The 26,239-nt window shown below is 56.7% G+C and overlaps 1 protein-coding gene across 3 annotated transcripts; it reads left to right on the top strand.

Moving 5' to 3' along the window:
• Positions 1 to 364: 364 nt before the first annotated feature.
• LOC129532956 (double C2-like domain-containing protein beta) lies at positions 365 to 25,754 on the top strand. Of its 3 annotated transcripts, none has more exons than XM_055384454.2 (8): positions 365 to 798; positions 6,404 to 6,478; positions 8,483 to 8,592; positions 9,132 to 9,258; positions 15,983 to 16,140; positions 23,214 to 23,295; positions 24,142 to 24,238; positions 24,834 to 25,754. In XM_055384454.2, exons 1-8 carry the CDS (start codon positions 679 to 681, stop codon positions 24,968 to 24,970), a joined length of 906 nt encoding a protein of 301 aa, XP_055240429.1. In that variant the 5' UTR covers positions 365 to 678; the 3' UTR covers positions 24,971 to 25,754. The 3 variants fall into 3 exon arrangements, with proteins under 3 accessions (XP_055240429.1, XP_055240428.1, XP_063561222.1); XM_055384453.2 differs by having other exon boundaries at positions 9,087 to 9,258; XM_063705152.1 differs by lacking the exon at positions 6,404 to 6,478 and having other exon boundaries at positions 9,087 to 9,258.
• Positions 25,755 to 26,239: the final 485 nt, after the last annotated feature.

Below are 26,239 nucleotides of genomic sequence, written 5' to 3'. Positions count from 1 at the left end.
CCCCACCATCACCTCGGCCTTCATGCTGGGAGCCGCTTCTGCATGGAAAGCCACAGCTGCTATGAGTGATTGCCCCCGGGGAGGGAGGCAGCTGCACCCAATTATGGCTGCACCCTCCCCCTGGCTTTTGGGAGTTACCATTGCCATTGAGAGACTTGGGGGCAGCAGTATGAGGACTCAGCTGGCTCCTCACAGCCTGCTCAGGGTTCCCAATGGGCCAGAGAGACAGAGGAGCTGCCGTCCTGTGTGTTGGCTGGGGGACTGTTGAGCAAATCAGCTGATCTTCCTGGCCAGGGCCTGTCCCTCTCAAAGCCTCATCTCCTCCGCCTTGTGTGATCCTTGTGACATTTCACAGGTGAGGGAAACTGAGGCACGGGGCCCAGACTGGCAGTTGCACCAGGAGGGCAGGAACTCCTTTGGCTGGGTGCCCAGCTCAGGTGGGCCACGCACTGGGCCAGACAGGGAACTGGAGTGACCCACCTGACTTCTCTGGGTCTCAGCTCCTCCTCTGGAAAGTGGGGAGATTATTGTGACTTCCCAGGGTTGGGTGGGACTGGGAGGATGGGTGAGGGGCTGGCATAGAGCAGGTGCTTGGTTGGTGGCAGCCGCCATGGAACGGTGGCACCTGCCCAGGCCAGGCTCATCTGGTCTCACAGGGGCAGGCGAAGCCTCTCCAAGATGGGGCCAGGGTGGGACCTGTGCCCTCCTCTGTCCGCAGCCGCCCTGGGCACGCTGGACTTCAGCCTGCTGTATGACCAGGAGAACAACGCCCTCCACTGCACCATCACCAAGGCCAAGGTAGGCCCCGCCAGCCTGCCCCCAAATTCCCTGGCCCGGGGTCCTCGAGAGGGCCTAGGTCAGGGAGGCCAGACCACACCACTCCCCAGGTTCCTGTCCAGGCTTTTGGATGTCTGCGCTGTGTGGGGTGTGGGGCCAGGAAGGAATTCTTCTTTAAACCTTCTTGAATACCCATCCCCAAGAAAGGCCTTGGACAGTCAGGCATTGCGGGGAGCAAAGAAACAGATGAGAATGGGAAGATGAAGGCCTGGACCGAGGACCCTCGAGCCTGGGGAGGGGCTGCTGGTAGGCAAAGAGAGGGGCAGGGTGATGTCTGTCCTGCAGGCCAAGGGAGGGCGGGTTGGGTGCTGGTGCCTCCAGGCCTCCCAGACGCCCTGAGGAGTGGGGACCCCACTTTGCACCCTGGAAGCCGAGCCACTGTAGGAGGCCGATGCCACTCCAGGCAGGGTGTCCAGGGCCTGAGCCCAGAGGCCCTCTGAGCCTCACTACGTGGGCTGGGGTTGTGGGTGCCTGTGGACCCCTCTGCAGCCTGGCCCGGTCCCTGGTGCTGCCCTCTGCAGCCTGGCCCGGCCCCTGGTGCTCCCCTCTGCAGCCTGGCCCGACCCCTGGTGCTGCCCTCTGCAGCCTGGCCCGGCCCCTGGTGCTGCCCTCTGCAGCCTGGCCCGGCCCCTGGTGCTGCCCTCTGCAGCCTGGCCCGGCCCCTGGTGCTCCCCTCTGCAGCCTGGCCCGGCCCCTGGTGCTGCCCTCTGCAGCCTGGCCCGGCCCCTGGTGCTGCCCTCTGCAGCCTGGCCCGGCCCCTGGTGCTCCCCTCTGCAGCCTGGCCCGGCCCCTGGTGCTGCCCTCTGCAGCCTGGCCCGGCCCCTGGTGCTGCCCTCTGCAGCCTGGCCCGGCCCCTGGTGCTGCCCTCTGCAGCCTGGCCCGGCCCCTGGTGCTCCCCTCTGCAGCCTGGCCCGGCCCCTGGTGCTGCCCTCTGCAGCCTGGCCCGGCCCCTGGTGCTGCCCTCTGCAGCCTGGCCCGGCCCCTGGTGCTGCCCTCTGCAGCCTGGCCCGGCCCCTGGTGCTGCCCTCTGCAGCCTGGCCCGGCCCCTGGTTCTGCCCTCTGCAGCCTGGCTTGGCCCCTGGTGCTCCCCTCTGGCTCTGCCGCTCAAGCATGTGTCAGCTCCATGTTCTCAACTGTCCTGTTCCCTTCCCCTCACCCCATCACTCCCTGTGGGAGGAAGGTGCCAAAATTGATGTTCTCTCGCAAGGTAAGGGCCTGCATGGCCAGTAGAGTCTCCGTAGTAGTGCCATGGAAGGGCCTGAGTCAGCCCAGCTCAGATCCAGCGGCTTCCCACAGAGCTGCCTGGGCCCAGCCCCACCCAGCCTCCCAACCTGCAGGCCCCCTGCCCCTCCTCCCAGCCTGGCAGCGAGGGCTGTCCTTGGCACCATGGCCACCCAGCAGGACAGGCTACTGCGTGCCACCCCAGGCTGTCCCCGAGCCCAGCCTGGGCCACATGTGGACTGCCATGGGTAGGTGTGAGTGCCATCCACGCCAGCCTCAGGGCCCTGGTAGGGCACTGAGAGGCCTGCACGCTCCATCCCACCCCTGCCCTCTCCTCTAGAACCACCCATGCTATGACTCAGGGCATGTCCAGCCCTGCCTGGCGGGGGCTCCAGCCCACCCCTAGGAGCAGAACTGAGCATTTGTCAAACCCCAGCTGTGCCAAGGTAGAGACCAAGCTAGACCCTTCCTCCTTTCCCTCTGTCCAACTTTGTAGAGGTGGTCCAGGCCTGGGGACTGGAGAGGTGCCAGCTGCCAGGCCACTCTGGCCAAAGCCCACCCCTTCCTCTCTCCATGCCAGACACCAGGGCCTTCCCTTCCCAGCTCCAGGTGCGTTTGTGTGTATGCACATACATGGCTGTATGTGTGTCTCTGTGTGTACATGTGTGGTACCGTGCGTGCACACATGTAATTGTGTGTCCACTTTGGGCTGTATCCCTCAGGTATCAGAAGTGGGGGTGGGAGGCCCAGTTCCTTCTCTGTGTAAATCCAGTTCTGTAGGGAAGGGGTGGTGCAGGCTGGGGAAGAGCTGGGGCTCTGGGCTGGGGTGTGGGGAGGGGCCCAGGGTGGGTGAGCTGAAGCAGGGCTGGCCTCTGGAGGGCCAGGGTGGGGGCTGGACACCCTGGGGTGCACCCTTGCTTGTCCCCCCTTAGAAGGGTCAGTCTCAGTTTGCCCATCTGTAAATAGGGTTGGTTGTCCCTGCCCTACATGCCTGTTGTGAGCATTAAATGAGTTAACACGCGGCCCCTGGCACTACCAGTTCTGGGAGACTTTTTATTTTTATTGTGGTAAAATACACAGATATACATTTCCCACCTCAACCACTTTTTTTTACTTCTTCCCTCAGCGCTCAACCATTTTTAGCATACAGTTCAATTGTGCTAAGTACCTTCCACCTTCACACTGCTGTGAAACCCATCTCCAGAGCCCTCTTCAGCTTGCAAAACTAAACTGGGCCCATTAAACAACAGCTCCCCCTTCCTCCTCCCCTGGCCCCTGGGGAGGCTGCCATTTGGCTTCCTTCTCTATGGATTTGACTATTCTAGGGACCTCATGTAAGTGCAGTCTCCCGGTATCTGTCCTTTTGAGTCTGCAGTCCCCGGGATCTGTCCTTTTGAGTCTGCCTTCTTTCACTCCGCAGAATGTCTTCAGGCTTCATCCCCATTGCAGCACGTGTCAAAACTTCCTTTTCAGGCTGAATGATACTTCAGACTAGAAAGCTCCTCTTCTGAACACTTCACCAGCAACAGCCTCTGAGAGGCCCAGGGCGGGGCAGGGCTAGGTTTTTGGGGAGAGGCTCTCCTCTCAAAGCCAGACCCCCCATCTGTTCCCTCAGTGCCAGTACCAGCCAGGGCCTCCCCCGGGGCCGCTTCCGCCCATCCCCCCTGTATTAGTCCATTTTCATGCTGCCGATAAAGACATACCTGAGACTGTGTAATTTATAAAGGAAAGAGGTTTATTGGACTTGCCATTACACATGGCTGAGAAGACCTCACAGTTATGGCTGAAAGTGAAAGGCACTTCTCACATGTTTGGTGGCAAGAGAGAGAATGAGAGCCAAGGAAAACGGGTTTCCCCTTATCAGGCCATCAGATCTCGTGAGATGTATTCACTACCTCAAGGACAGTGTCAGACCATGAGATCTCGTGAGACATATTCACTACGTCAAGAGCAGTCTGGGAGAAACCTCCCCTTGTGACTCGGTTATCTCCCACTGGGTCCTTCCCACAACCTGTAGGAATTATGGGAGTACAACTCCTGATGAGATTTGGGTGGGGACACCGCCAAACCACGTCACCTCCCGTGAGGCCCACCCCTAAACCATGGGATCAGTTTATGTCTCTTGCCAACTCCCAAGCTGGGGAGCATGTGCCCAAGGGCCCCACTAGCAGCTCCCTGCCCTGGAAACAGCCTCCCCACCTTCCCCTTCCGTGGACAGAGGTCAGGCTTCATGGGAGGCCAGCCCCACAGAAGGTGGAGGCACTGGCGGAACCCCAGGTCAGGGCCAGGGAAGCTGCCTGTTTGGGCACAGAAGTTGGTGGCAGCACAGTGACAGGGCCTCAGGCAGTGCCTGCTGGTCCTTTTGCTTTTGGCGAAATGTGTGGCTGCCCAGGGTGCTCAGGGAACTGCCGGGTGGAGGAGTAGAGAGCAGCAGCAGGGGCCTCGTCACAGTCCCGGGGTCTGAAGGACAGAGCAGGCATCCCTCCCGTCCCAGCATGACAGCGCCCCTCGACCCAGCCTAGCTCCCACGGGTGTCTCGGGGCACGGAGGTGGGACCACGAGAGCCACTGGAAAGACATACGCCAGAACATGTGGTGGCCCAGAGGTTTGTAAGTGAAACGTGTCGGGAAACGTGGCCCAAATGGAAACATTTTAAGCTACAACAAACAAATGTATAAGGACTGTAAGAATAAGACACAGCAGTCAGGCACCGCCTGGTCAGGCCGGGCCACCAGATTCCCAGAACTCTGCGCTTCAGGCACTTGGTGGGAGAGGTGCAAGGCAGGGTGAGGGAGTTGGGTTTGGAAGAGCAGCCTTGTCACCTTGAGCACGTGTAGGGCCACTGAGCCAGGCCCTGTCCCAGAGGCAGCCCCACAGTGCAGGGCACAGCTCAGATGCACCCAGCAGACCTCAGCCACTTCTCCGGCATCTCATGGGGGCCTGGCGTGCAGGGAAGGGAGCAAACCCTGCCTGCCAGGCCCTGTGTCCACACGGTCTCCCTCCCTCTCACTCCAGCCCTAGGAAGGTGGGATTATTACACCCCTGCCCTTTTTTTTTTTTTTTAACTTGAGACAGGGTCTCACTCTGTCACCCAGGCTGGAGTGCAGTGGTGCGATCACGGTTCACTGCAGCCTCCGTGTCCCAGGTTCAAGCGATCCTCCCACCTCAGCTTCTCTAGTTGCTGGAACCACAGGCACATGCCACCCCACCCAGCTAATTTTTTAGTTTTTTGAAGAGACAGGGTCTTACTGTGTTGCCCAGGCTGGTCTTGAACTCCTGGGCTCAAGCGCTGGGATTACAGGCGTGAGCCACCGTGCCCGGCCAACCCCTTTAACAGATGATAAAGCTGAGGCTTAGCGTGCAAAGTAGCTCATCCACTTCCCAGCTGGTGAACATGAGCTGAGCCTGGAGCCCAAGCCAGCCAGGCCCCCAAACCTCTGCCCTTTGCCAGTGGCAGGGAAGTAGGTGGTTGGAAGCCCCTGCCGCATCCCCCAGAGCTCTGTCAAACCGAGGTGGGGTGGGCCTGGGAGGGAGCCCCAGCCTTCCCTTGGAGATGGGCCTGGTGTGAGCCGCCGAGCTGCCTCCCCGGCCTGGCTGGGTAGAAGCCCTTTGAATACTATCCTGGGGTTGCCGGCTGCACCCCCACAGATGCCACAGCTGCCTCCCTGCATCCCTGTGCACCATCCCAGAAGGAAACAAATGCAATTTTCAGAGACAAGAGCCTGCTGAGGTCAGCAAAGCCCCTCTCTGTCCATGCTTCTGTGTGCCTCTGGCTGTGCACGCGTGGCTGGGTTTTCTAAAAGAACCAAAGTGAGAGAGGGGTGCCATCTTGTGGAGGGACCCTCTGTGGCCAGTCTGCTTGTGTGATCTCTGTGGACTGACTGGGAGTTGTGACAAATATGGCCAGAAATGGGGCCTAGTCTCGGACTGTGTCCCGGGGTTACGTGGATTTAGGGTCAGTGAGGGGCGTGGCCACTCAGGAGGCCATGCTTGGTAGATGGGGGACGGGAGTCAGGATGATGGCAGGGCCTGAGCAAAGCGGGGTGGAGAGGGAGGCTCAGAGAAGGGGGAGCCACCTGGCTTCCAGGATGAGGAGAAGAGAAAGTCTGTCCTGACAGAGGCCCCATGACAGCTGCCCTGGGCCAGGATGTTTTGGGGAGGGGAGATTGCATCAGCATTGAGCCATCCTCACTCCCTCCATCTGGAGGTGTGGGGCCTGGGGGCTTCTGTGAAACGGGCCATGAATGGACCCAGCCAGGAGACCCAGGGGACAAGGGCATCTGCAGGCCCTGTCAGTTCCATCTCCCCGATTTCCAGTTCACACCGTTTGCTGTTCTCTGCCCAGGGCCTGAAGCCAATGGACCACAATGGGCTGGCAGACCCCTACGTCAAGCTGCACCTGCTGCCAGGAGCCAGTAAGGTGAGGGGTTCCACCCAGGCCTGCCCACCAGCTGCACCTGCCCACCACCTCAGGCAATGCACTCTGGTCCTTTCGCTTTGGGGCCTGGACTGGGCTGCGGGCACCCAGGGAGGACCACAGCTGCCACTCCCCTCAGAGTCCAAGCAAGCTGATGGGACCTCAACCATTCAACTGCACACAGAGCACCCAGTCTGCCCCACACCCTGTTGCCTCCTGGGGACCTCACGAGTCAGCGTTACCTACCTGCTGATCTGGGGAAACCCCAGGAGAATTTCCAGGCCAGCATTTTATAAGAAGCATTCTCAGCTGGAAGTTACTATTAGGTGCAAACAAAGGACTCCGTGGTTAAATAACATGGGGAAACATTGTTAAACAGGTTTCTGTACCACAGGACTTCTCAGAGCATCTAACGTGTTGATGGGCTGTTCCCTGACTCTCCGTAAGGGGGATGAAGTGGGCAGAATCTGCCCCATGTGTTTGACCACAGGATGCCCTGACTCTCCGTAAGGGGGATGAAGTGGGCAGAATCTGCCCCTCATTCCTACGCCGGATGACCCAAGCGTCCGACCACACATGTGCTCAGGGCACCAGCACAACAGGTGCATCTCAGACAGGAGAGAGAAAAATTGCTGTTAAATAAAAGCATCAAGGTGACCTTGGGCCATGGAAAGTCAGAACTTAATTAGACTTCCTTCTGTGCATCCTACACTTCAGTGCTGTTTTATTTTTAATTTCATGGGGCAGAGTCTGAGTTTACGTGGGGGCCTAAATGGGTAGGCCTGGGGCCCACAGCAGCCCAGGAGGACCACCCCAGAAGGGGCCTTTCCCCCTTCTCTAGGGAAGGCAGGGCTGTAGGAGAAATGGCAGTGCCCCACCACCTACTCCTGGGGAAGAAATGGGCTCCCCACACCGGGTCTTGATGCCCTTATGCTGCAAGAAGGGCTCAGGGATGTGAGGGCCAAGGGCGAGTATGACCAGGGAAGTGTGCTCAGTGACCCTTCATTTGTGGGACTGGAGCCGGCAGTGCATGGCTGCCCAGTTGTAGGAAGTCCCCAGGACTTTCCCTAGTGTTTTATAAAGAGCAGTCTCCTTACAAACAGCTCCTGAAAGCAATGGGAGAGAGGGATTCCTGTGCTCTTTCCACAGTGGGGAACCTGATGCTGCCACAGAGCTGGAATTGGAAGCCCAGGCTGTCTGACCTCCCAGCCTGGGCCGGGTGTGGCAGGCATCAGACCGATTCAGACAAGGAGCTCAGAGCCGCTGGCACAGGAGGAGGGAGTGGCAGCAATATTCCAGCTCGGAGAGGCCACCCCCGAGGCAGACCCAAGGACGGGATGGGTTCCAGGCAGAGGGGACGGTCCACAAAGGCAGGGAATGCCCTGGGAAGGAGACTCCAGTTCCACACAGGCCTCCTGCAGAACCTACCCCGTGGCATCGGGCTGGAGGTGGGGTCCTCCTTGGATGAGCCTCCTATGGCTGCTGCCAACAAATGACCACAAACTTCGTGGCTTAAAGCAGCGAGTTTACTCTCGGACTGCTCTGCAGGTTAGAAGTCCAACAGTGGTCTCTCTCTGGGCTAAAATCAAGGTGTCGGCAAGGCTGCATTCCTTCTGGAGCCCGGGGAGCCCACAGTTTCCTAGCTCTTTCCAGCTTCTAGAGGCCATCAGCCCTCCTGGGATTGTGGCCCCTTCCTCCACCTTCACAGGGGGCCCCATTGCATCTCTCTGGCCCCCTTCCTTGGTGATGTCCCTGACTGTCTTCTCTGTCCATTCTTCTGCTTTTAAGAACCCTGTGACCACGTTGGGCCACCCAACAATCTAGGATAATCTCCCTATTCTAATGTCAGCTCATTACCAACCCTAAGTCCACCTGCAGCCTCAGTCCACTTGGCCATGTTGATAACACATTCACAGGCTCCAAGATGAGCATGTGGCCATCTCTGGGGGTCATTTTTCTGTTTGACACACACTTTGATGCTAATAAGATCATTTTTCTCTTCTCCAGGCAAATAAGCTCAGAACAAAAACTCTCCGTAACACTCTGAACCCCACATGGAACGAGACCCTCACTTACTACGGGATCACAGATGAAGACATGATCCGCAAGACCCTGCGGTGGGTGAGGGCCCCAGGCCGCCTGCTCCCTCCCCAACCCCCACTCCCACCCGGCTTTTCCTAATGAAGGCAGGACTGGAGGGTCAGATGGTCCCCTGTGGGTTCAACCTCATGCCAGCAACTCCAGCCTGGGGGCTTGAAGAAAGGCAGAAAGGTCTGCCCATGCCAATGGAGCCTGGTGGGTGGAAAAGGGTCACCCTGGCCCCAGTCCCCTGAAGGTGCTTCCTGGGGCCTCTCAGGGTGCTGGAGGTGGTTCCCTCCAGAGAACCGGCTCTCCCAGCCTCCTGGCTACTCCTGGCACTGGTTCTGCCTTCTCCTGTCCCCTCTTCCAACCTGAGGACACTTGTCCATGACGACAGTGCCTGATATCGTGCCACACTCTGCCCCTGTCAGGGCCCAGGCATCTTGTGCGTCTCCCACCCCAGACCAGGGCAGGGCTTGGGGCAGGAGAAGCCAGGGCTGGCCCTACCTGCGCACATCTCCACCATGCCCAGTGCGTCTGAGGCACTGGCTGTGCCCCTCACCACCGCCCCCGCTAGGATCTCTGTGTGTGACGAGGACAAATTCCGGCACAATGAGTTCATCGGGGAGACACGTGTGCCCCTGAAGAAGCTGAAACCCAACCACACCAAGACCTTCAGCATCTGCCTGGAGAAGCCGCTGCCGGTGAGAGGATTGATTGAGCACCTGCTGTGTACCTGGCTTGGTGGCAGGTGCTGGGAAGGCAGAACTTCCTGCCTGTGATGGGACTCATGAGGGGCAGAGTGAGAGGGGAGGGGAGACCAGGGAGGTGAGCATGGAGAGTCAAGGGGGTGGAGGTGAGGAAGGACCCTGGCTTTCACTCTGAGTGGCCACGGGAGGGTGCTAAGCTGAGGGATCACGGGGGATGACATTTTACCAGGCTCGCTGGCCTGGGCTCAGGATGGCTTGAAGAAGAGGGAGGAGAGGGCAGGAGGCCTGGGGAGATGGGGAGAGATGGGCACAACCCTGGCCTGACCTTGGCAGCGGTAGGAGGGCTTGATTCTGAACCGGATGTGCAGGCAGCAGATAGGACGTCCTTGGGTGAGGGAAGGGCAGATCCAAGGTTTGGGGCCTGAGCCACTGAAGCCTGAGGGGCTGTTTGCTGCGCTCAGAGGACTCAGCAGGGACCATGGGTGGACAGGACGTGCAAGGAGCACGCTTGGAACATGTTAGACCTGAGTGCCTGTGAGATACGCAGAGGAGACAGCAGAGTATCCTTTCCTAGAAATGGCATTTGTCTCAACGTTATGTCAGAACAGATTTGCCCCCGGCCTGCTCCAGCAGCTACGCCCTCTGAGTCTTGGTCTCTATGTCCCTCTTCCCTCCCCTATCCTCCCTTGTCTATGGCCTCACCTTCACCTGGTTCATAGGGCTGGTGAAGCCAGGAGTCCCCCGTGCCACTGGGGTCAAGAGAAATCCTGGGGCCTCAGCCTCCCAGTGTTCAGGACACAGGCGGAGGCACGGTCTCCTCGATGGCACGTTGTCCCCCTAAGAGGACTGGGCAAGGGGCAAGTTTGGGAGGACAGAGCCCGGTGGATGTCCCCAGTGTACCCAGCCCCAGTGGGGCCCGGGGACGTGGACTCACCTCGAGCTTAGCCCAAGTCAAGCCCCGGGGGCGAGTCAGCCTGAGGCCATGGCTTCTTCCTAGAATCCCAGTTACTTTTGCAGAATTTGATCCAATTTTATTCCTTGTCACATTCTCTCCCCCTCAGACATTTGTGTGATGGATATAACTTTTCCTGTTTTATTATTAGTCACTAACCACAGGTAACCCGGTTTTTCCACATGGTCTATGTCACTTAAGAAAGGCAACATCTTAGGAGGCCAAGGCAGGTGGGTCATGAGGTCAAGAGTTCGAGAGAGCCTGGCCAACATGGCGAAACCCTGTCTCTGCTAAAAATAAAAAAATTAGCCGGGTGTGGGGGTGCATGCCTGTAATCCCAGCTACTCAGGAGGCTGAGGCAGGAGAATCGCTTGAACCTGAGAGGCGGAGGTTGCAGTGAGCCGAGATTGCACCACTGCACTCCAGCCTGGGTGACAAGAGCAAGAGCAAGACTCTGTCTCAAAAAAAAAAAAAAAAGCAACACCAGCCCTGCCTTAGTGTTCCTGAGTTTTCATCACTGGCATAAACAAACAACCACGTGGGTATGTACGTGGGGTGTCAGCGTGTGTGTGTGTGTGCTCGTGTGTGAATTGTGTGTAAGAGCATATGTCAGTACGTGTCTGTGTGCGACAGTGTGTGTGTCCACATGTGTGGTGTGCGTTCGTGAAAGCATGTGCGTCCCTGTGCATGGCCATGATCAGGGTGTTGCTGGATGTGCTACCGGCTCATTGGTGCCATTCGGGGACTCACAGTGACCGCAGGAGTGCAGCTGGGGATGCACCCCTGGCAGTACAGCCACATTCTGGTGGTACTTTTATTATTATTATTTTTTTGAGACTGAGTCTTGCTCTGTCATCCAGGCTGGAGTTCAGTGGCAAAATCTCTGCTCACTGCAACTTCTACCTCCTGAGTTCAAGCAATTCTCATGCCTCAGCCTCCCGAGTAGCTGGGACTACAGGCGTGTGCCGCCACGCCTGGTTAATTTTTGTATATTTGGTAGAGATGGGGTTTCACCATATTGCCCAGGTGTCTCAAACTCCTGACCTTGAATGATCCACCTGCCTCAGCCTCCCAAAGTGCTGGGATTACAGGTGTGCGCCACCACGCCTGGCTAATTTTGGTATTTTTAGTAGAGACGGGGGTTCGCCATGTTGGCCAGGCAAGTCTCAAACTCCTGACCTCCAGTGATCCTCCTGCCTTGGCCTCCCAAAGTGCTGGGATTACAGGCATGAGCCCCTGTGCCAGGCCTCTGGCGGTAGGTTTTAGAATTTACAGTCTGTGAACATTATCTGTTTTAAGGCAATACTGAGCAAGACCCAGTGGTCTTCATATGAAACAACCCGAAGTACAATGTCCCACCCCTGAAAAAAGAGCTAAAAATATGCCTGCTGGTTGGTTGGTTTTTTTTTTTTTTAATGAGATGGAGTCTATGTCGCCCAGGCTGGAGTGCAGTGGCGCAATGTCGGCTTACTTCAACCTCCACCTCCCGGGTTCAAGTGATTCTTCTGCCTCAGCCTCCCAATAGCTGGGATTACAGGGGCCCGCCACCACACCCAGCTAATTTTTGTATTTTTAGTAGAGACGGGGTCTCACCATGTTGGCCAGGCTGGTCCTGTACTGCTGACCTCAGGTGATCTGCCCACCTTGGCCTCCCAAAGTGCTGGGGTTACAGGCATGAGCCACTGTGCCTGGCCCCTGCTGGTTTATATTGTTTAATTTTCACACCACACACACTGACACAAGCAGCACAGGGCATTGAGGCCCTCACACACAAAGCTCTGCCTGAGCGGCAGATAGCAAGATCTCGCAGGCCTGGCCTGATCCACCAGGAATGGCTGCCTGAGCACTGTGTTGAAAAGGATTCTGAGGTGGCATTGGAGCCCAGGGCAAATGCTAGGATCGATTAGCCATGTCTGCTCTGGGCGTGGGAGGTGGCGAAGGTGGCCGGTGGGGCATGTATGTCTTCCCTGCTCAACATCCCTGCTCACCTCACAGGAGTCTCATCTCCAGAAAGGGTTAGATGTAGCCAGAGGGACTCACTTTGGTGTTAGGCAGGGCACGGTTGTGAGCAAAAGGAGGTGGCTGGGGCTGCTTAGGGGGCACGGTTGTGAGCAAAAGGAGGTGGCTGGGGCTGCTTGGGGGGCACGGTTGTGAGCAAAAGGAGGTGGCTGGGGCTGCTTGGGGGGCACGGTTGTGAGCAAAAGGAGGTGGCTGCGGCTGCTTGGGGGGCACGGTTGTGAGCAAAAGGAGGTGGCTGGGGCTGCTTGGGGCGCACGGTTGTGAGCAAAAGGAGGTGGCTGGGGCTGCTTAGGGGGCACGGTTGTGAGCAAAAGGAGGTGGCTGGGGCTGCTTAGGGGGCACGGTTTTGAGCAAAAGGAGGTGGCTGGGGCTGCTTAGGGGGCATGGTTGTGAGCAAAAGGAGGTGGCTGGGGCTGCTTAGGGGGCACGGTTGTGAGCAAAAGGAGGTGGCTGGGGCTGCTTAGGAGAGGAGCCTGTTAGAGTCCTAAGGGGATCCAGGGGGACACAGGGCTCAAGCTGGGCGTGTCCGTGTGGGCTCAAGCTGGGCGTGTCTGCATGGCTCAAGCTGGGTATGTCTGGGTGGGCTCAAGCTGGGTATGTCTGGGTGGGCTCAAGCTGGATGTGTCTGGGTGGGCTCAAGCTGGGTATGTCTGGGTGGGCTCAAGCTGGGTATGTCTGGGTGGGCTCAAGCTGGGTATGTCTGGGTGGGCTCAAGCTGGGTTTGTCTGGGTGGGCTCAAGCTGGGCATGTGTGGGTGGGCTCAAGCTGGGTTTGTCTGAGTGGGCTCAAGCTGGGCATGTGTGGGTGGGCTCAAGCTGGGTTTGTCTGAGTGGGCTCAAGCTGGGTATGTCTGGGTGGGCTCAAGCTGGGTTTGTCTGGGTGGGCTCAAGCTGGACATGTGTGGGTGGGCTCAAGCTGGGTTTGTCTGAGTGGGCTCAAGCTGGGCATGTGTGGGTGGGCTCAAGCTGGGTATGTCTGGGTGGGCTCAAGCTGGGTATGTCTGGGTGGGCTCAAGCTGGGTATGTCTGGGTGGGCTCAAGCTGGGTATGTCTGGGTGGGCTCAAGCTGGGCATGTGTGGGTGGGCTCAAGCTGGGTTTGTCTGGGTGGGCTCAAGCTGGGCATGTGTGGGTGGGCTCAAGCTGGGTTTGTCTGAGTGGGCTCAAGCTGGGCATGTGTGGGTGGGCTCAAGCTGGGTTTGTCTGGGTGGGCTCAAGCTGGGCATGTGTGGGTGGGCTCAAGCTGGGTTTGTCTGAGTGGGCTCAAGCTGGGCATGTGTGGGTGGGCTCAAGCTGGGTTTGTCTGGGTGGGCTCAAGCTGGATATGTCTGGGTGGGCTCAAGCTGGGTTTGTCTGGGTGGGCTCAAGCTGGGTATGTCTGCATGGGCTCATGCTGGGTATGTCTGGGTGGGCTCAAGCTGTGTATGTCTGGGTGGGCTCAAGCTGGGTATGTCTGGGTGGGCTCAAGCTGTGTATGTCTGGGTGGGCTCAAGCTGGGTATGTCTGGGTAGGCTCATGCTGGGTATGTCTGGGTGGGCTCAAGCTGGGTATGTCTGGGTGGGCTCAAGCTGGGTATGTCTGGGTGGGCTCAAGCTGGGTATGTCTGGGTAGGCTCATGCTGGGTATGTCTGGGTGGGCTCAAGCTGGGTTTGTCTGAGTGGGCTCAAGCTGGGTATGTCTGGGTGGGCTCAAGCTGGGCGTGTCTGCATGGCTCAAGCTGGGCGTGTCTGGGTGGGCTCAAGCTGGGCGTGTCTGCATGGGCTCAAGCTGGATGTGTCTGGGTGGGCTCAAGTTGGGCATGTGTGGGTGGGCTCAAGCTGGGTTTGTCTGAGTGGGCTCAAGCTGGGTTTGTCTGGGTGGGCTGAGGGCCTAGGAGAGAGGGTTTGGGGTGTGCAGCAGCCAGAAGGAAGAAGCCGGGTAGTCTCGGGAGGGCAAGGAATGGAGAAGCATCAGGCTGGCTGGGGATGGGGAGGCCTGGAGCTGAGATCTGCCTTGAGAGGCAGGCACTGGCAGCTGCTGAGGCAGGGAAGCCACTGGATGGGCTCCCTACCTGGCTCCCAGCTTCTCCAGGGTGAGGAATGTACCAGAACTCTGTCTTCGGGGTTCTCCTGAGGGAGCCACATCCAGCACCCTGAGAGGCTCCAGGAAGCACCTTCAGGGAACTGGGGCCACGGTGACCCTTTTCCATCCACCAGGCTCCATTGTCATGGGCAGACCTTTCTGCCTTTCTTTGAACCCCCAGGCTGGAGTTGCTTGTATGACGTTGAACGCACAGGGGACCATCTGTCCCTCCATTCCTGCCTTCACTAGTACAAGCCTCCAGTGGGCCCTTAGTGCCAGGCCCTTGCCCAGCCCTGAGGTATTAAAGATGACGCAGGTATTATCTGGATGCGGTGGCTCATACCTGTAATCCCAGCACTTTAGGAGGCTGAGGTGGGTGGATCACTTGAGGTCAGGAATTCGAGACCAGCCTGGCAGACATGGCAAAACCCTGTCTCTACCAAAAAATACAAAAATTAGACTGTGTAGTCCCAGCTACTCAGAAGGCTGAGACAGGAGAATCGCTTAAACCCGGGAGGCAGAGGTTGTAGTGAGCCACGATCGTGCCACTGCACTCCAGCCTGGGTGACAAGAGTCAGACTCTGTCAAAATAAAAATTTACAGGTAGAGTTCCAACTTCAAGGAACTTAGGGGCTGGGGCAGACCCCTGAGGAAGCAGGGGGCCACACCGGGCCATGACAGGATAAACCCGAGGCAGTGGGCGCGCAGAGGGGACGGCCAACCCACCCTGAGGGTCAGAAAAGCCCCCCAGGCCCAGAAGGACCAGGAACTTATCAACGGTGAACACTGAGGAGGTCAGAGGAGGGTGCTGGAGCTGTGGATTAAGGGTGCGCAAAGGTGTGGAGGTGGGACCTGGCTTCAAAGCCAAGGGAAAGTCAGGGCGGGCTGTGAGGAGGACCTGGTGGAAGACCGTCCGCGGAAGCCGAGCGCGCCAGGCCGGGGGCTGCAGACCCGTGAAGGGCCGCTTAGCACTAATGTTAGGCTCTGTGTGCCTTGCAATCTGTGGCCACCATGCAGCTCTGTCCTTAGGGCAAAAGCAGCCATAGAGAAGCATCACGGAGCTGGCAAGGCTGCGTTCCAACAACATGGTGTTAATGGAAGCTGAAGTGTGAATTTCATGTCATTTTCATGTGTCACAAAATATTTTTCATTTCATTTTTCTTTCTGCTATTCCAAAAAGTAAGAACCAGCTGGGCATGGTGGCTCATGTCTGTAATCCCAGCACTTTGGGAGGCCAAGGTGGGAAGATCCCTTGAGCCCAGGAGTTTGAGATCAGCCTGGGCAAAATAGTGAGACCCCTGTCTCTATTTTTTTGAAAAAGAAATTGTTTAAAATAAGGGTAAGAGCCATGCTTAGCTCACATCCCACACAGAGCCAGGCGTCGGGCCTGATCTGGCCCCCGGGCTGCAGTTGCCAACCCCTGGGCTGGCCCTTGCTGGGCTGTGAAGGCCACCATAGGCCACATGCAGCCAAGAACAGGGAGGGTGTGGGTGAGATCCAGCCCTGGAAGAGCCCTTGGGAGGGAAGAAATGACAGAAGGGCTGTGAGTTCACAGTGAGGCCACTCACCAGGGACCGTGACCAGGCCCGGCTGCAGCAGCTGGATGGGCGGGCTCAGGAAGAGGAGGCCAAGGACGGCCAAGAGAGGGGTGGGAGCAGGTGAGGACTGAGTGACCGTCCCGTCCAACAGGTGGACAAGACCGAAGACAAGTCCCTGGAGGAGCGGGGCCGCATCCTCATCTCCCTCAAGTACAACTCGCAGAAGCAGGGCCTGCTGGTAGGCATCGTGCGGTGTGCCCACCTGGCTGCCATGGACGCCAATGGCTACTCGGACCCCTACGTGAAAACGTGAGTGTGCCATGCATGTGACCACCTGCCACATCTTCACCTCCAAGGACGGGGGTCCGTGTGCCAGCTCCGTGGTCCCAGGTGGCAGGCACCCAGGGAGTACCTGAGGTACAGGGGCGCCTGCCACGTCTTCACCTCCAAGGATGGGGGTCCGTGTGCCGGCTCCGTGGTCTCAGGTGGCAGGCACCCAGGGAGTACCTGAGGTACAGGGGCGCCTGCCACGTCTTCACCTCCAAGGACGGGGGTCCGTGTGCCGGCTCTGTGGTCCCAGGTGGCAGGCACCCAGGGAGTGCCTGAGGTACAGGGGCGCCGTGTTCCCTGATGGGCTACCTTGGCAACTCCAGGGGTTAAGCATGGCCAGCCCATTTCACAGATGGGGAAACTGAGGGACAGAGAAGCTGAGTGGCTTCCCAGGGTCATGCAGATATTAGTTATCACCTGATGCTATGTCCAGGCCTCTCTGTGACTGAGGGGCCCAGGAGGGGCCATGAGTCGGAGGAGGGGACAGAAGGCGGGGCCAGTGCCAGGGGTAGCCAGGAGGCTGGGGGAGGATGCAGAGGAACTCTGCCAGGCCTTTGCAACTGCCCACATTTGCCCAGCCCTATACTGGGGCCACAGATGTGGATAAGAGTCCACCCAGCTCTACCAACAGGGCTGATGGTGGGCCTGGGGAGAGACACTAACTCAGGGGGCCATGCCAGGTGGCCTGGGCCACAGAGCTGTGGAGCTGTGAGCCTGGTCAGGAGAGGCTGTGTAGCTCTGAGAGCCAGGCAGGAGCTGGCGACCCTTTGGAGAGGGTGCTACAGGTGCCACAGTGACTACCGTCAGTGCTCGGGGCTCTTCAGAAACTAGGTAGGTATGAGTGTGAGCTCACAGGGAGACTCTGGAAAAGTGAGACTTGGGGAGGAATTTAGTTCAGCAGAAAGGAGGGGCAGGTGCTTCAGGGAGGGGGAATGACAGAGGGATGGCCCTGACCTAGGGGACACCAAGGACCCAGGTGACTAAGGCCTCAGGGACATCTTGGCACCATGAAGAGGCCAGTACTCCTCGTGGCACAGCTCTAGGGGCACCATTCCCATGGCCATGATCATATTTCTGTCACTTTAAAAATTGTATGTGGCAGGTGCAGTGAGTTACACTTACATTCCCAACACTTTGGGAGGCCAAGGCAGGAGGATTGCTTGAGGCTAGGAGTTTGAGACCATCCTGGGCAACATAGTGAGACCTCCATCTCTACAAAAAAATTAAAAATTAGCCTGGTGTAGTGGCATGTCCCTGTAGTCCTAACTACTTGAGAGGATTGCTTGAACCCAGGAATTTGAGACCAGCCTTGGCAACATACTGAGACCTTGTCTCTACAGTTAAAAATAGTAATAAATTAGGCCGAGTGCAGTGGCTCGTGCCTGTAATCCCAGTACTTTGGGAGGCCGAGGCGCACGGATCACCTGAGGTCAGGAGTTTGAGACCAGCTTGGCCAATATGGGGAAACCCGTCTCTACTAAAAACAAAAAAATTAGCTGGGTGTGGTGGCGGGCGCCTGTAATCCCAGCTACTTGGGAGGCTGAGGCAGGAAAATCACTTCAACCTGGGAGGCGGAGATTGCAGTGACCCGAGATCACACCACTGCACTCCAGCCAGGGTGACAGAGCGAGACACTGTCTCAAAATAATAATAAACAAATAAAAATAATATGACAATAATGGGATGGCCACTTTGGGAAGCAGCTGATAGTTCCTCAGAAAGTTAAACACAGAATCACCATTTGATCTGGCAATTCCACTCCTAGTTATATACCCAAGAGATAAGAAAAACATGTCCATCCTAAAACTTGTGCAGGAATGTTCATAGCAGCACTATCCACAACAGCCAAAAGTGGAAACACCCCAAGCGTCCGTCCACTGATGAATGGATACACAAATGAAGTCTGTCCCTGCAGTGGAATATCAGCCCTAAGAAGGAGTGTAGCAGGTGCGTGGACTATCAGCCCTAAGAAGGAGTGTAGCAGGTGTGTGGAATATCAGCCCTAAGAAGGAGTGTAGCAGGTGCGTGGAATATCAGCCCTAAGAAGGAGTGTAGCAGGTGTGTGGAATATCAGCCCTAAGAAGGAGTGTAGCGGGTGTGTGGAATATTAGCCTTAAGAAGGAGTGTAGCAGGTGCATGCTACACGGTGGGAGGACCTTGAAAACAAGATGCTAAGCGAGAGAAGCCAGACACAGACGGCCACGTGTTGCAGGACTCTATTTCTATGAAGTGTCCAGAATAGGTCAACCCACAGAGGCAGAGACTAGATTTGTGGTTGCAGGAGCCAGGGGAAGCTTGAGGGGACATGGGCAGTGTGTAGAATGTGGTACTATGAAGTTAAAAATGAATAAATTTGAACTAGAGGAATTATTGTAACATGGACAGCTGTCGAAAACACAACAAACGACACACACAGTAGGATACTGGTTTGCGTATATATGTGTTTTTTCTTCTGACTTGTCATTGACTTGAATCTCATGCGTATATATCCTTGCAGGAGGATATGCAATCTGAAGCCAAAATGGTGTGATTTTTTTTTTTTTGAGACAGAGTCTTACTCTGTTGCCCAGGCTGGAGTGCAGTGGCGTGATCTCAGCTCACTGCAACCTCTGTCTCCCAGGTTCAAGCAGTTCTCATCCCTCAGCTTCCCAAGTAGCTGGGATTACAGGCATGCGCCACCACGCCAGGCTAATTTTTGTATTTTTAGTAGACGGGGTTTCACCATGTTGGCCAGGCTGGTCTTGAACTCCTGACCTCAAGTGATCCACCCACCCTGGCCTCCCAAAGGGCTGGGATTACAGGCGTGAGCCACTGTGCCCGGCCTATGGTGTGACATTTTTAAACCAGTTTCAATGCCCACCTGCCAGATGGACAGGAATTCCAGGGTCACCTGCTGGGTTGCCCAGAAAGCAGAGTCTTACCTGCTGTGACAGATGGTCTGGTCAACTTCCACAGGCAGGTGGGGGGCCATCTGGGCAGGGCCTGTCCACTGTACCACAAGCTCCTCCCTGCCACAGGTGGCTGTTGTGGGTGCTGCTGGACCCCTGCAGCTGGGTCCCACCTGCCAGCCGTGGGCCAGGTCACGTGGCCTTTCAAAGACAGGCCGAGCTGTGGGCCACTCCCTATATCTGAGCCACGCCTCACCTGAGACCTCCACGTCTGTTTCAGACACCCTGGGTGAGACACGAGGGCTGCTGCTCAGGGCTCCTCAGGGGTCCCCATCTCTGAAAGGCCCCTTCATGGACCAGGGGCCTCTTCCTCACTAAAGCAGAGGAAATAAGGGCACAGATTAGATGGTAAGAGGGGCACCCCTCAGCTGCATCCTAGACCTGGAAGAGAGTGTGGCCTGTGCCCCAGAAGAAAGGGAGGGACGTATCTAGCGGTTGATGCTGAGGGCCAAAGCTAGATGGGTCAAGGCCTTTTGTCTGCACTATTATTTTTATTTGTTTTCTTTATTTCTTCCTTTCTTTTTTGAGACAGTGACTCACTCTGTCACTGGGCTGGAATGCAGTGATGCGATCACAGCTCACAGCAGCCTCAAACTCCTGGGCTCAAGCAGTCCTTCCCCCTCAGCCTCCTGAGTAGCTGGGACTACAGGTGTGCACCACCATGCCTGGCTAGTTGTTTTTTGTATTTTTTGTAGAGACTGGGTTTTGCCGTATAGGCCAGGCTGGTCTCAAACTGCTGGACTCAAACGATCCTCCTAGCTCGGCCTCCCAAAGTGCTGGGATTACAGGTGCAAGCCACCATGCCCAGCTAGCACCATTATTTTTATAAAGCTCATCTCTGGTGATACTTGCCCCAGTTTCCCCAGGCTGGAAGTTGACCCCAGGCCCAGCTCTTGAGGGTTTGATGGAAAACCCCAGGAGTAGCAGTGCCTGTGACAATCGCTGACATGTCAAGTTACACGTAATATCCCTGAGCTGCGCGATGGCTGCGTGTGACGCGCTCAGCAGCCTGTGCTGTCGCTCCTGTTGTTATCTCCATTTCATGCCAGCGAAAATGGCAGTAACTGGCAGCAACGTGCTGTGCCACTCTGGGCAACTCCCTTCTCTGGCTGTCTTATGTATAACCAGAAGGGGTTTCTTCTCAAAGCCACAGGCAAGCAGAAGGCACTGTGCAGAGGGCTCAGAGGTACGCGGCACAGGGCGGCTCTGTGAGCCCCGGTGGCCAGGACCACTGTCCTGACAGCAAGGGAGGGAGAGACGCCACAGGGTGGGCCTCAGGGGCTTTGCAGGGTGGGCTTGTGCCAGAGTAGGGTGTGCTCAGGGAGGGTGCTGAGGGATCTCCCCAGAGTGGTCAGATGAGGAGGGAAGGGCACTTCTGGTAGAGAAAATAGCAGAACAGAGGGCAACGCTGGCGGAACTGTCCATGGCTGAAGGTGCCGAGGCTGGAGCCTGTCGTGGAAGTCTGGTGGCTGAGTGAGGGGTCACCAGATGGGCACAAGTTGTCCAGGCTGAGGGTGCAGAGATCCCAAAACAACTTTCCTTCCAGGGGCTTGTGAAGGCAGGGCACGCAGGACCCTTCTGTCCCTGCTCCTCACCCGTCACCAAACAGGCCAAGGACAGTTCACAGCAGACACAATACCAATACGTAGAGAAATGGCCAAGGAGCATAGTAAGTAACTAAGGAAATCCGCTGTTTCCGGGTGGCGGGCTTAGGGGAATCCCCCCAAACTTTTTTTAAATCAGGTTTATTGAGGTACAGGTTGAGCGTCCCAAAGCTGTAAATCCAAAACCCCAAACATTCCAAGCACCGACATGACGCTCAAAGGGAATGCTCATTGGCGCGTTTGGGATTTCAGATTTTTGAATTTTTGAGTTAGGGATGCTGAACTGGTAAATATACTGCAAAGATTATGAAATATGAAAAAATCCAAAATTCAAAACATCTGGTCCAAGCATTTCAGATAATGGATCCTCAACCTGTATCATTCATATCCAGTGAGTTTTTCTTTTCTTTTCTTTTTTTAGAGACAGGGTCTTGCTCTGTTGTCCAGGCCAAAGTGCAGTGGCGCAATCATAGCTCATTGCAGCCTTGAACTCCTGGGCTCAAGTATCTTCCCACCTCAGCACTGTGAATAGCTGGGACTACAGGCATGCACCACCATGCCCAGCTAATTTTTAATTTTTTGGTAGAGATGGGGTCTCGCTGTATCACCCAGGCTAGTATAGTCTTGTTTCCACCACCAGAATCAACATAGAGAATATGACCCCAGAAAGTTCCCTGGCCCCAGGCAACCACTCACCTGTTTTCTGTCTCAATAGTGTTGCGGTTTCCAGACTTTCCCATGAAACAGTCAGATAGTGTGTTGCCCTGTGAGTCCGGCTTCTTTCACACGGAGGAATGCGTTTGAGATTCATCTGTCAGTTGCATGTACCAAGAGTTTGGTCCTTTTTGTTGCTAAGTGGTCTTCCATTGTGTGGGTAAACCACAAGTTTGTTGTTGATGAGTTCCCCAGTTGAAGGGCGTGTGGTTGTTTGCAATTTTTGGTGATGGTAGAAAGCTGCAATGAACAGGTTTTTGTGTGGACATATGTCTTCATTTCTCTCTCCTAATCCCAACTTTTGTCCACATGCATTTTCTAGTGCTTCTGTAATAAACCAGTATTATTTATGCCATGAAAGTCACAATTTTAAAATATGCAAAGTAAAGCAACTATGAGATATCATTTTCTGCCTGTCAAACCAGCAACGAGTTTTTAAATGATAGCATTCAGCTTTGTCGCAGGCACTGTGTGTCAACCATGCAGCCTTTCTGGAGAGGAACTGGGCAGAATAAGCTGGACATGGGCATGTCTTTGGGCGGTGCCTTCACTTCTAGGGATGCAGGTTAAGCTGGACATGGGCGTGTCTTTGGGCGGTGGCTTCACTCCTAGGGATGCAGGTATTCGCTGGACAGATGTTTGTTAAGCTCCCTGGTGCCAGGCCCAGGGAGTTGGTCATGGGTGAGACCCCAGAGACCCCAGAGCACATTCAGCAGGGACAAGGCAATTGTCATGCAATTATCTATGCAGGAACAGGGTGAGAAGCTTTGCAAAGAAGTTGGGGACCTCTTGTCCCCTTCTCCAGCCTGCATATGACCTCCCTGTCATAGAGAAAGGAGTCTGAGCCTGGCTTTCAAGCACCACACTTGTGCTTGCGGGCTGTGTGACCTTGGGCAAGTCACTCCCCCTCTCTGAGCCTCAGAGGAAGACAGCTGTTCTGCATCAGAGTCTAAGGCCTTAGTGGCTGTGGAGGGAAGAACATCTAGGTGGCCTCCCTGTGACTGCACAAAAGGTCTTGTCCTTCCTCAAAGCTCCAATGGAGGTAGTGGTGATGGTTGTACAACTCTGGGAGCCTACTAAAGGCTACTGCATTTTACACTTCAGAAGGATGGATTTTATGATATGTGAATTATATCTCAATAAATCTGCTATTTTATAAAAGAATCTTGAGGCCGGGGGTGGTGGCTCACGCCTGTAATCCCAGCACTTTGGGAGGCCAGGGCAGGTGGATCACCTGAGGTCAGGAGCTAGAGACCAGCCTGGCCAACATGGTGAAACCCTGTCTCTACTGAAAATACAAAAATTACCTGTCCATGGCGGCACATGCCTGTAGTCCCAGCTACTCTGGAGGCTGAGGCAGGAGAATCACTTGAACCCGGGAGGCGGAGGTTGCAGTCAGCCATCTGAAAAAAAAAAAAAAGAAGTTTGAACAAGAGACCAACTCTGCTAAAAACTCTGTTCTGGTGGGAAACGTGAGCTTTATGAAAATTAGACTTCCAGAAATGAGGAAAAACCCCTTTCCTAGGGGGATGGAGGGCACCCCCCAGGGTTAACTTCAGGAATGTGTGTGTGAACAGAAGTGTGATGGATGAAGGGACCACTTGCTTCTCGAAAACAACGTCTCGCCTTTGCCACAAAATAGCGTTGGGAAAATCCAATGACTAGGACAAAAGAAGGGCCCAGGAATCTCTCTCCAGGGACAGAAAGCTCTTTGAATACCTGCTGGCTTGATCTATACCCCATAGCATGTCCCCATCCTCTGCCTGTCCATTGGATGTAATTCCAGATACCTGAGGCCAGATGTGGACAAGAAATCCAAACATAAGACAGCGGTGAAGAAAAAAACCCTGAACCCGGAGTTTAATGAGGTGTGAGGGGCTGGTGAAGCTTCATGAAGGCCATTCCTCTGCCCCACAGCAGTGGGGGTGTGGCTGGGTTTTCAAAAGGTCATGGCGCGATGGGGAGGGTGGTCAGAGACGGTGGGGAGGGGCCGCACCAAACCACAGACACAGGGGAGCTGGGGGACCCCTGGAAAGCTCTTGGCAGGACTTGTCAGATGTAGGGCTGGGGGGAGGGAAGTGTTGAGGGGAGTCCTGGGTTCTTAATGGAGGCAACAGGGCAAAGAGGGGGTGAGAAAGATGGGGAGAAACTCTGTGTGGGGCAAGGGGACTCGAGACACCCTGGGGCCCCAGGAAGTCTTCCGCCCAAGGCGGCAAGTATGGCTGGAAATGCGGATTCCCCCCAAGGAACAAGAAGGAAAGAAGAGCAGAGGGGCTTTGGGTAGAGCCCACGCCACACCAGTGATCCAGAGGCAGGCAGGGGAGGTCGAGAAGATGCTTCCAGAGAGTGAGGGGAACCCCGGATGGAAGGGAGGGTCCCACAGAGAAGGGAGGGGTCAGCAAAGCCAGGCCCCAGAGAGGCCCAGGATGACAAGGACTGTGGGGCGTGCAGTGCCTCTGCAGTCAGGAGGCTCCCGGGGTGTGGGGAGAGCAGGCTCAGGGACAAGGAGCAAGCGGGTGAGGGGACAGGGGCCCTGAAGACCCCAGTGGAGCTCAGGGGGAAGTGGGCGAGACATGTGAGCATCCACCCCTCATCCACTCTGAGCACTGATCACCCCCGTCCCTCCTCTTTCCCTACACCTCATACCCCTCCTGGCCCCCGGCCAAGGCCCAGGCCTCGTGGCATCAGCCCTAACACTCCCTTCTTGCCAGCAGGAGTTCTGTTACGAGATCAAGCATGGGGACCTGGCCAAGAAGTCCCTGGAGGTCACCGTTTGGGATTACGACATTGGAAAATCCAATGATTTCATTGGTAAGGGGGCATAGTGGGAACACCGTCTCACTGTGTGCCTGTCCTGGATCAGGCCACAGCCCCTCTTTCCTGGTCCATGGGGAAAGCTGGAACCACGGACCACCTGCCCCTAGGTCAGGGGCCTCAGACCTTCTCCAGCCTGACCCTTGTGCCCCAGGAAGAGACAGACCCAGAGATGGAAGGAGTTCTGGGAGGGTCACACAGCACTCTGTGGTGGAGCACAGACAAGAGACAATGATGGGCAGTGCCTCGGGCTGGACTCTGAGCCCTAGAGTCCCCAAATTCCCAGTGGGCCTGGTGGCTGCGCATAGTGGGGCTGCCTGGCCCTTTCTCCCCTCTTCAGGCCCCCATTCCTTGACCCCTGATGCTGCCTCTGCACCCTGCCCCTATCCCTGCCCTGGTGGAAGAGAGACAGGATGGCTGGGCCCTGACGGGGCCAGAGTGTGGCATGGAGGTCAGGTCCTGTTCATGCTCAGAACTCAGCGGGCAGTGGGAGAGGCTGGCCTTCGAGCACAGAACCTGGGAGGGGGCATGGGCCCCACGCCTGGGAGTTGGGGGTCCCTGTGCCCCAGCTGCCCCTCCTGTCCTCCTGCAGGTGGTGTGGTTCTGGGCATCCACGCCAAGGGGGAGCGCCTGAAGCACTGGTTTGACTGCCTGAAGAACAAGGACAAGCGCATCGAGCCCTGGCACACGCTCACCAGCGAGCTCCCAGGGGCCGTGCTCAGCGACTGATGCCCACCCGCCACTGCTACCCCTGCCGCCACCTGCGCCTAGCACTTCCGGCCCCGGGCTTCCCCAGCAGCCACCAAGGCCTGTGGCCCCCACACTGGGGGAGATCCAGAACCCCTGCTTGGACACAGAGCCACTGCAGTCCCCGCTCGGAGGATGTGGAGGGCTCAGCCACTCTGGGACGGGGAGGGCAAGGAGCTGGGGTGGGGGGCTCTCAGCCCCCTGGCGCCCAAGAGGCCGGTGGTGGAAAGAGACCTCAGCACCTGCCCAGGGGAAGGGGACACGCCCATCTGGGAGCAAAGACCCTTCTAGAGGCCAGCCCTGGTTGAGAGGACAGGAGTGTGGGGGTGCCTTGGCAGACAGTGGGAACAGAGGAGGGAGGTGGTGAGCAGACAGACAGGTGGAGGATGGGACCTTGAAGACTGGCTGCTCCAGCCCAAGAAAGCCTGACTGCATCCCTCATCTCCTTCGCTGCTGGACAGATGGAAGAAGCGGGCCTGCCGGCCGAAAGTCTGCCAGAGTTCCCGGAGGCTCCTGATGATGGGTAAATTGGCACATGCTTCACTCAATTATTCCACAAGCCCTGGGGGTGAATGAGACACAGGGCCTGCCCTCAGGGAGTTCCCATCTAGTCAGGAAGCTGGGAACAAACCATTCCAACTGGGGTGAGAAATACCAAGACCAGCTTGGCCAGTCTGCAAGTACTGTGGGCTCTGTTGACTCTGCCGGGAGGTCAGGGAAGGCTTCCTGGAGGAGGTGGTGCTTCCGTAAGGCCTATGGAGGGTGAGTGGGGGCTTCTAAAATCAGTCCAGGCAGTGGGAGTGGTCTAAAACGGCCTGGAGAGAGAAAGCCAATGGGGCCGGGGTGCTGTGGACCCAGGGTCTCCTCTCCAGGGGAGGGTTTGTTAGGAAGGTGTGAGGCTCGAGGCAGGAGGTGGGGGACGTGATGGAAACACCATGGAGAAACTGGTGTGGGCTGAAGTTCAGACCTCAGACCCAAGTCTCCCACTCTGATCTCTTTCTACTCCTGAGGGACCTCAAGGGCGGAGCCCGCCCCTCCTCCTTCCCGGCATAAGCATCAGGTCAGCTGCGGTGGAGAAAAGGGTCCCTTGTGCTTGGGAAAAAAGCAAGCATTCCTACACATCCTGACTCTCCCCTCCCCTCCCCTCCACTCCCTGGCTCACACTGGGGGCCTCCGGGTGCTTGCTCATGGCATCTTGGTCCCACTACCGCCACAGATGTCCCTTTTGGGAGTAATCAGTGGCCGTCCAGG

This window comes from Gorilla gorilla, chromosome 3 (genome assembly GCF_029281585.2).
Source record: "Gorilla gorilla gorilla isolate KB3781 chromosome 3, NHGRI_mGorGor1-v2.1_pri, whole genome shotgun sequence".
Lineage (NCBI taxonomy): Eukaryota > Metazoa > Chordata > Mammalia > Primates > Hominidae > Gorilla > Gorilla gorilla.
Note: the sequence above shows the minus strand (reverse complement) of the source record. Positions and strands in the feature narration are given on the sequence as shown.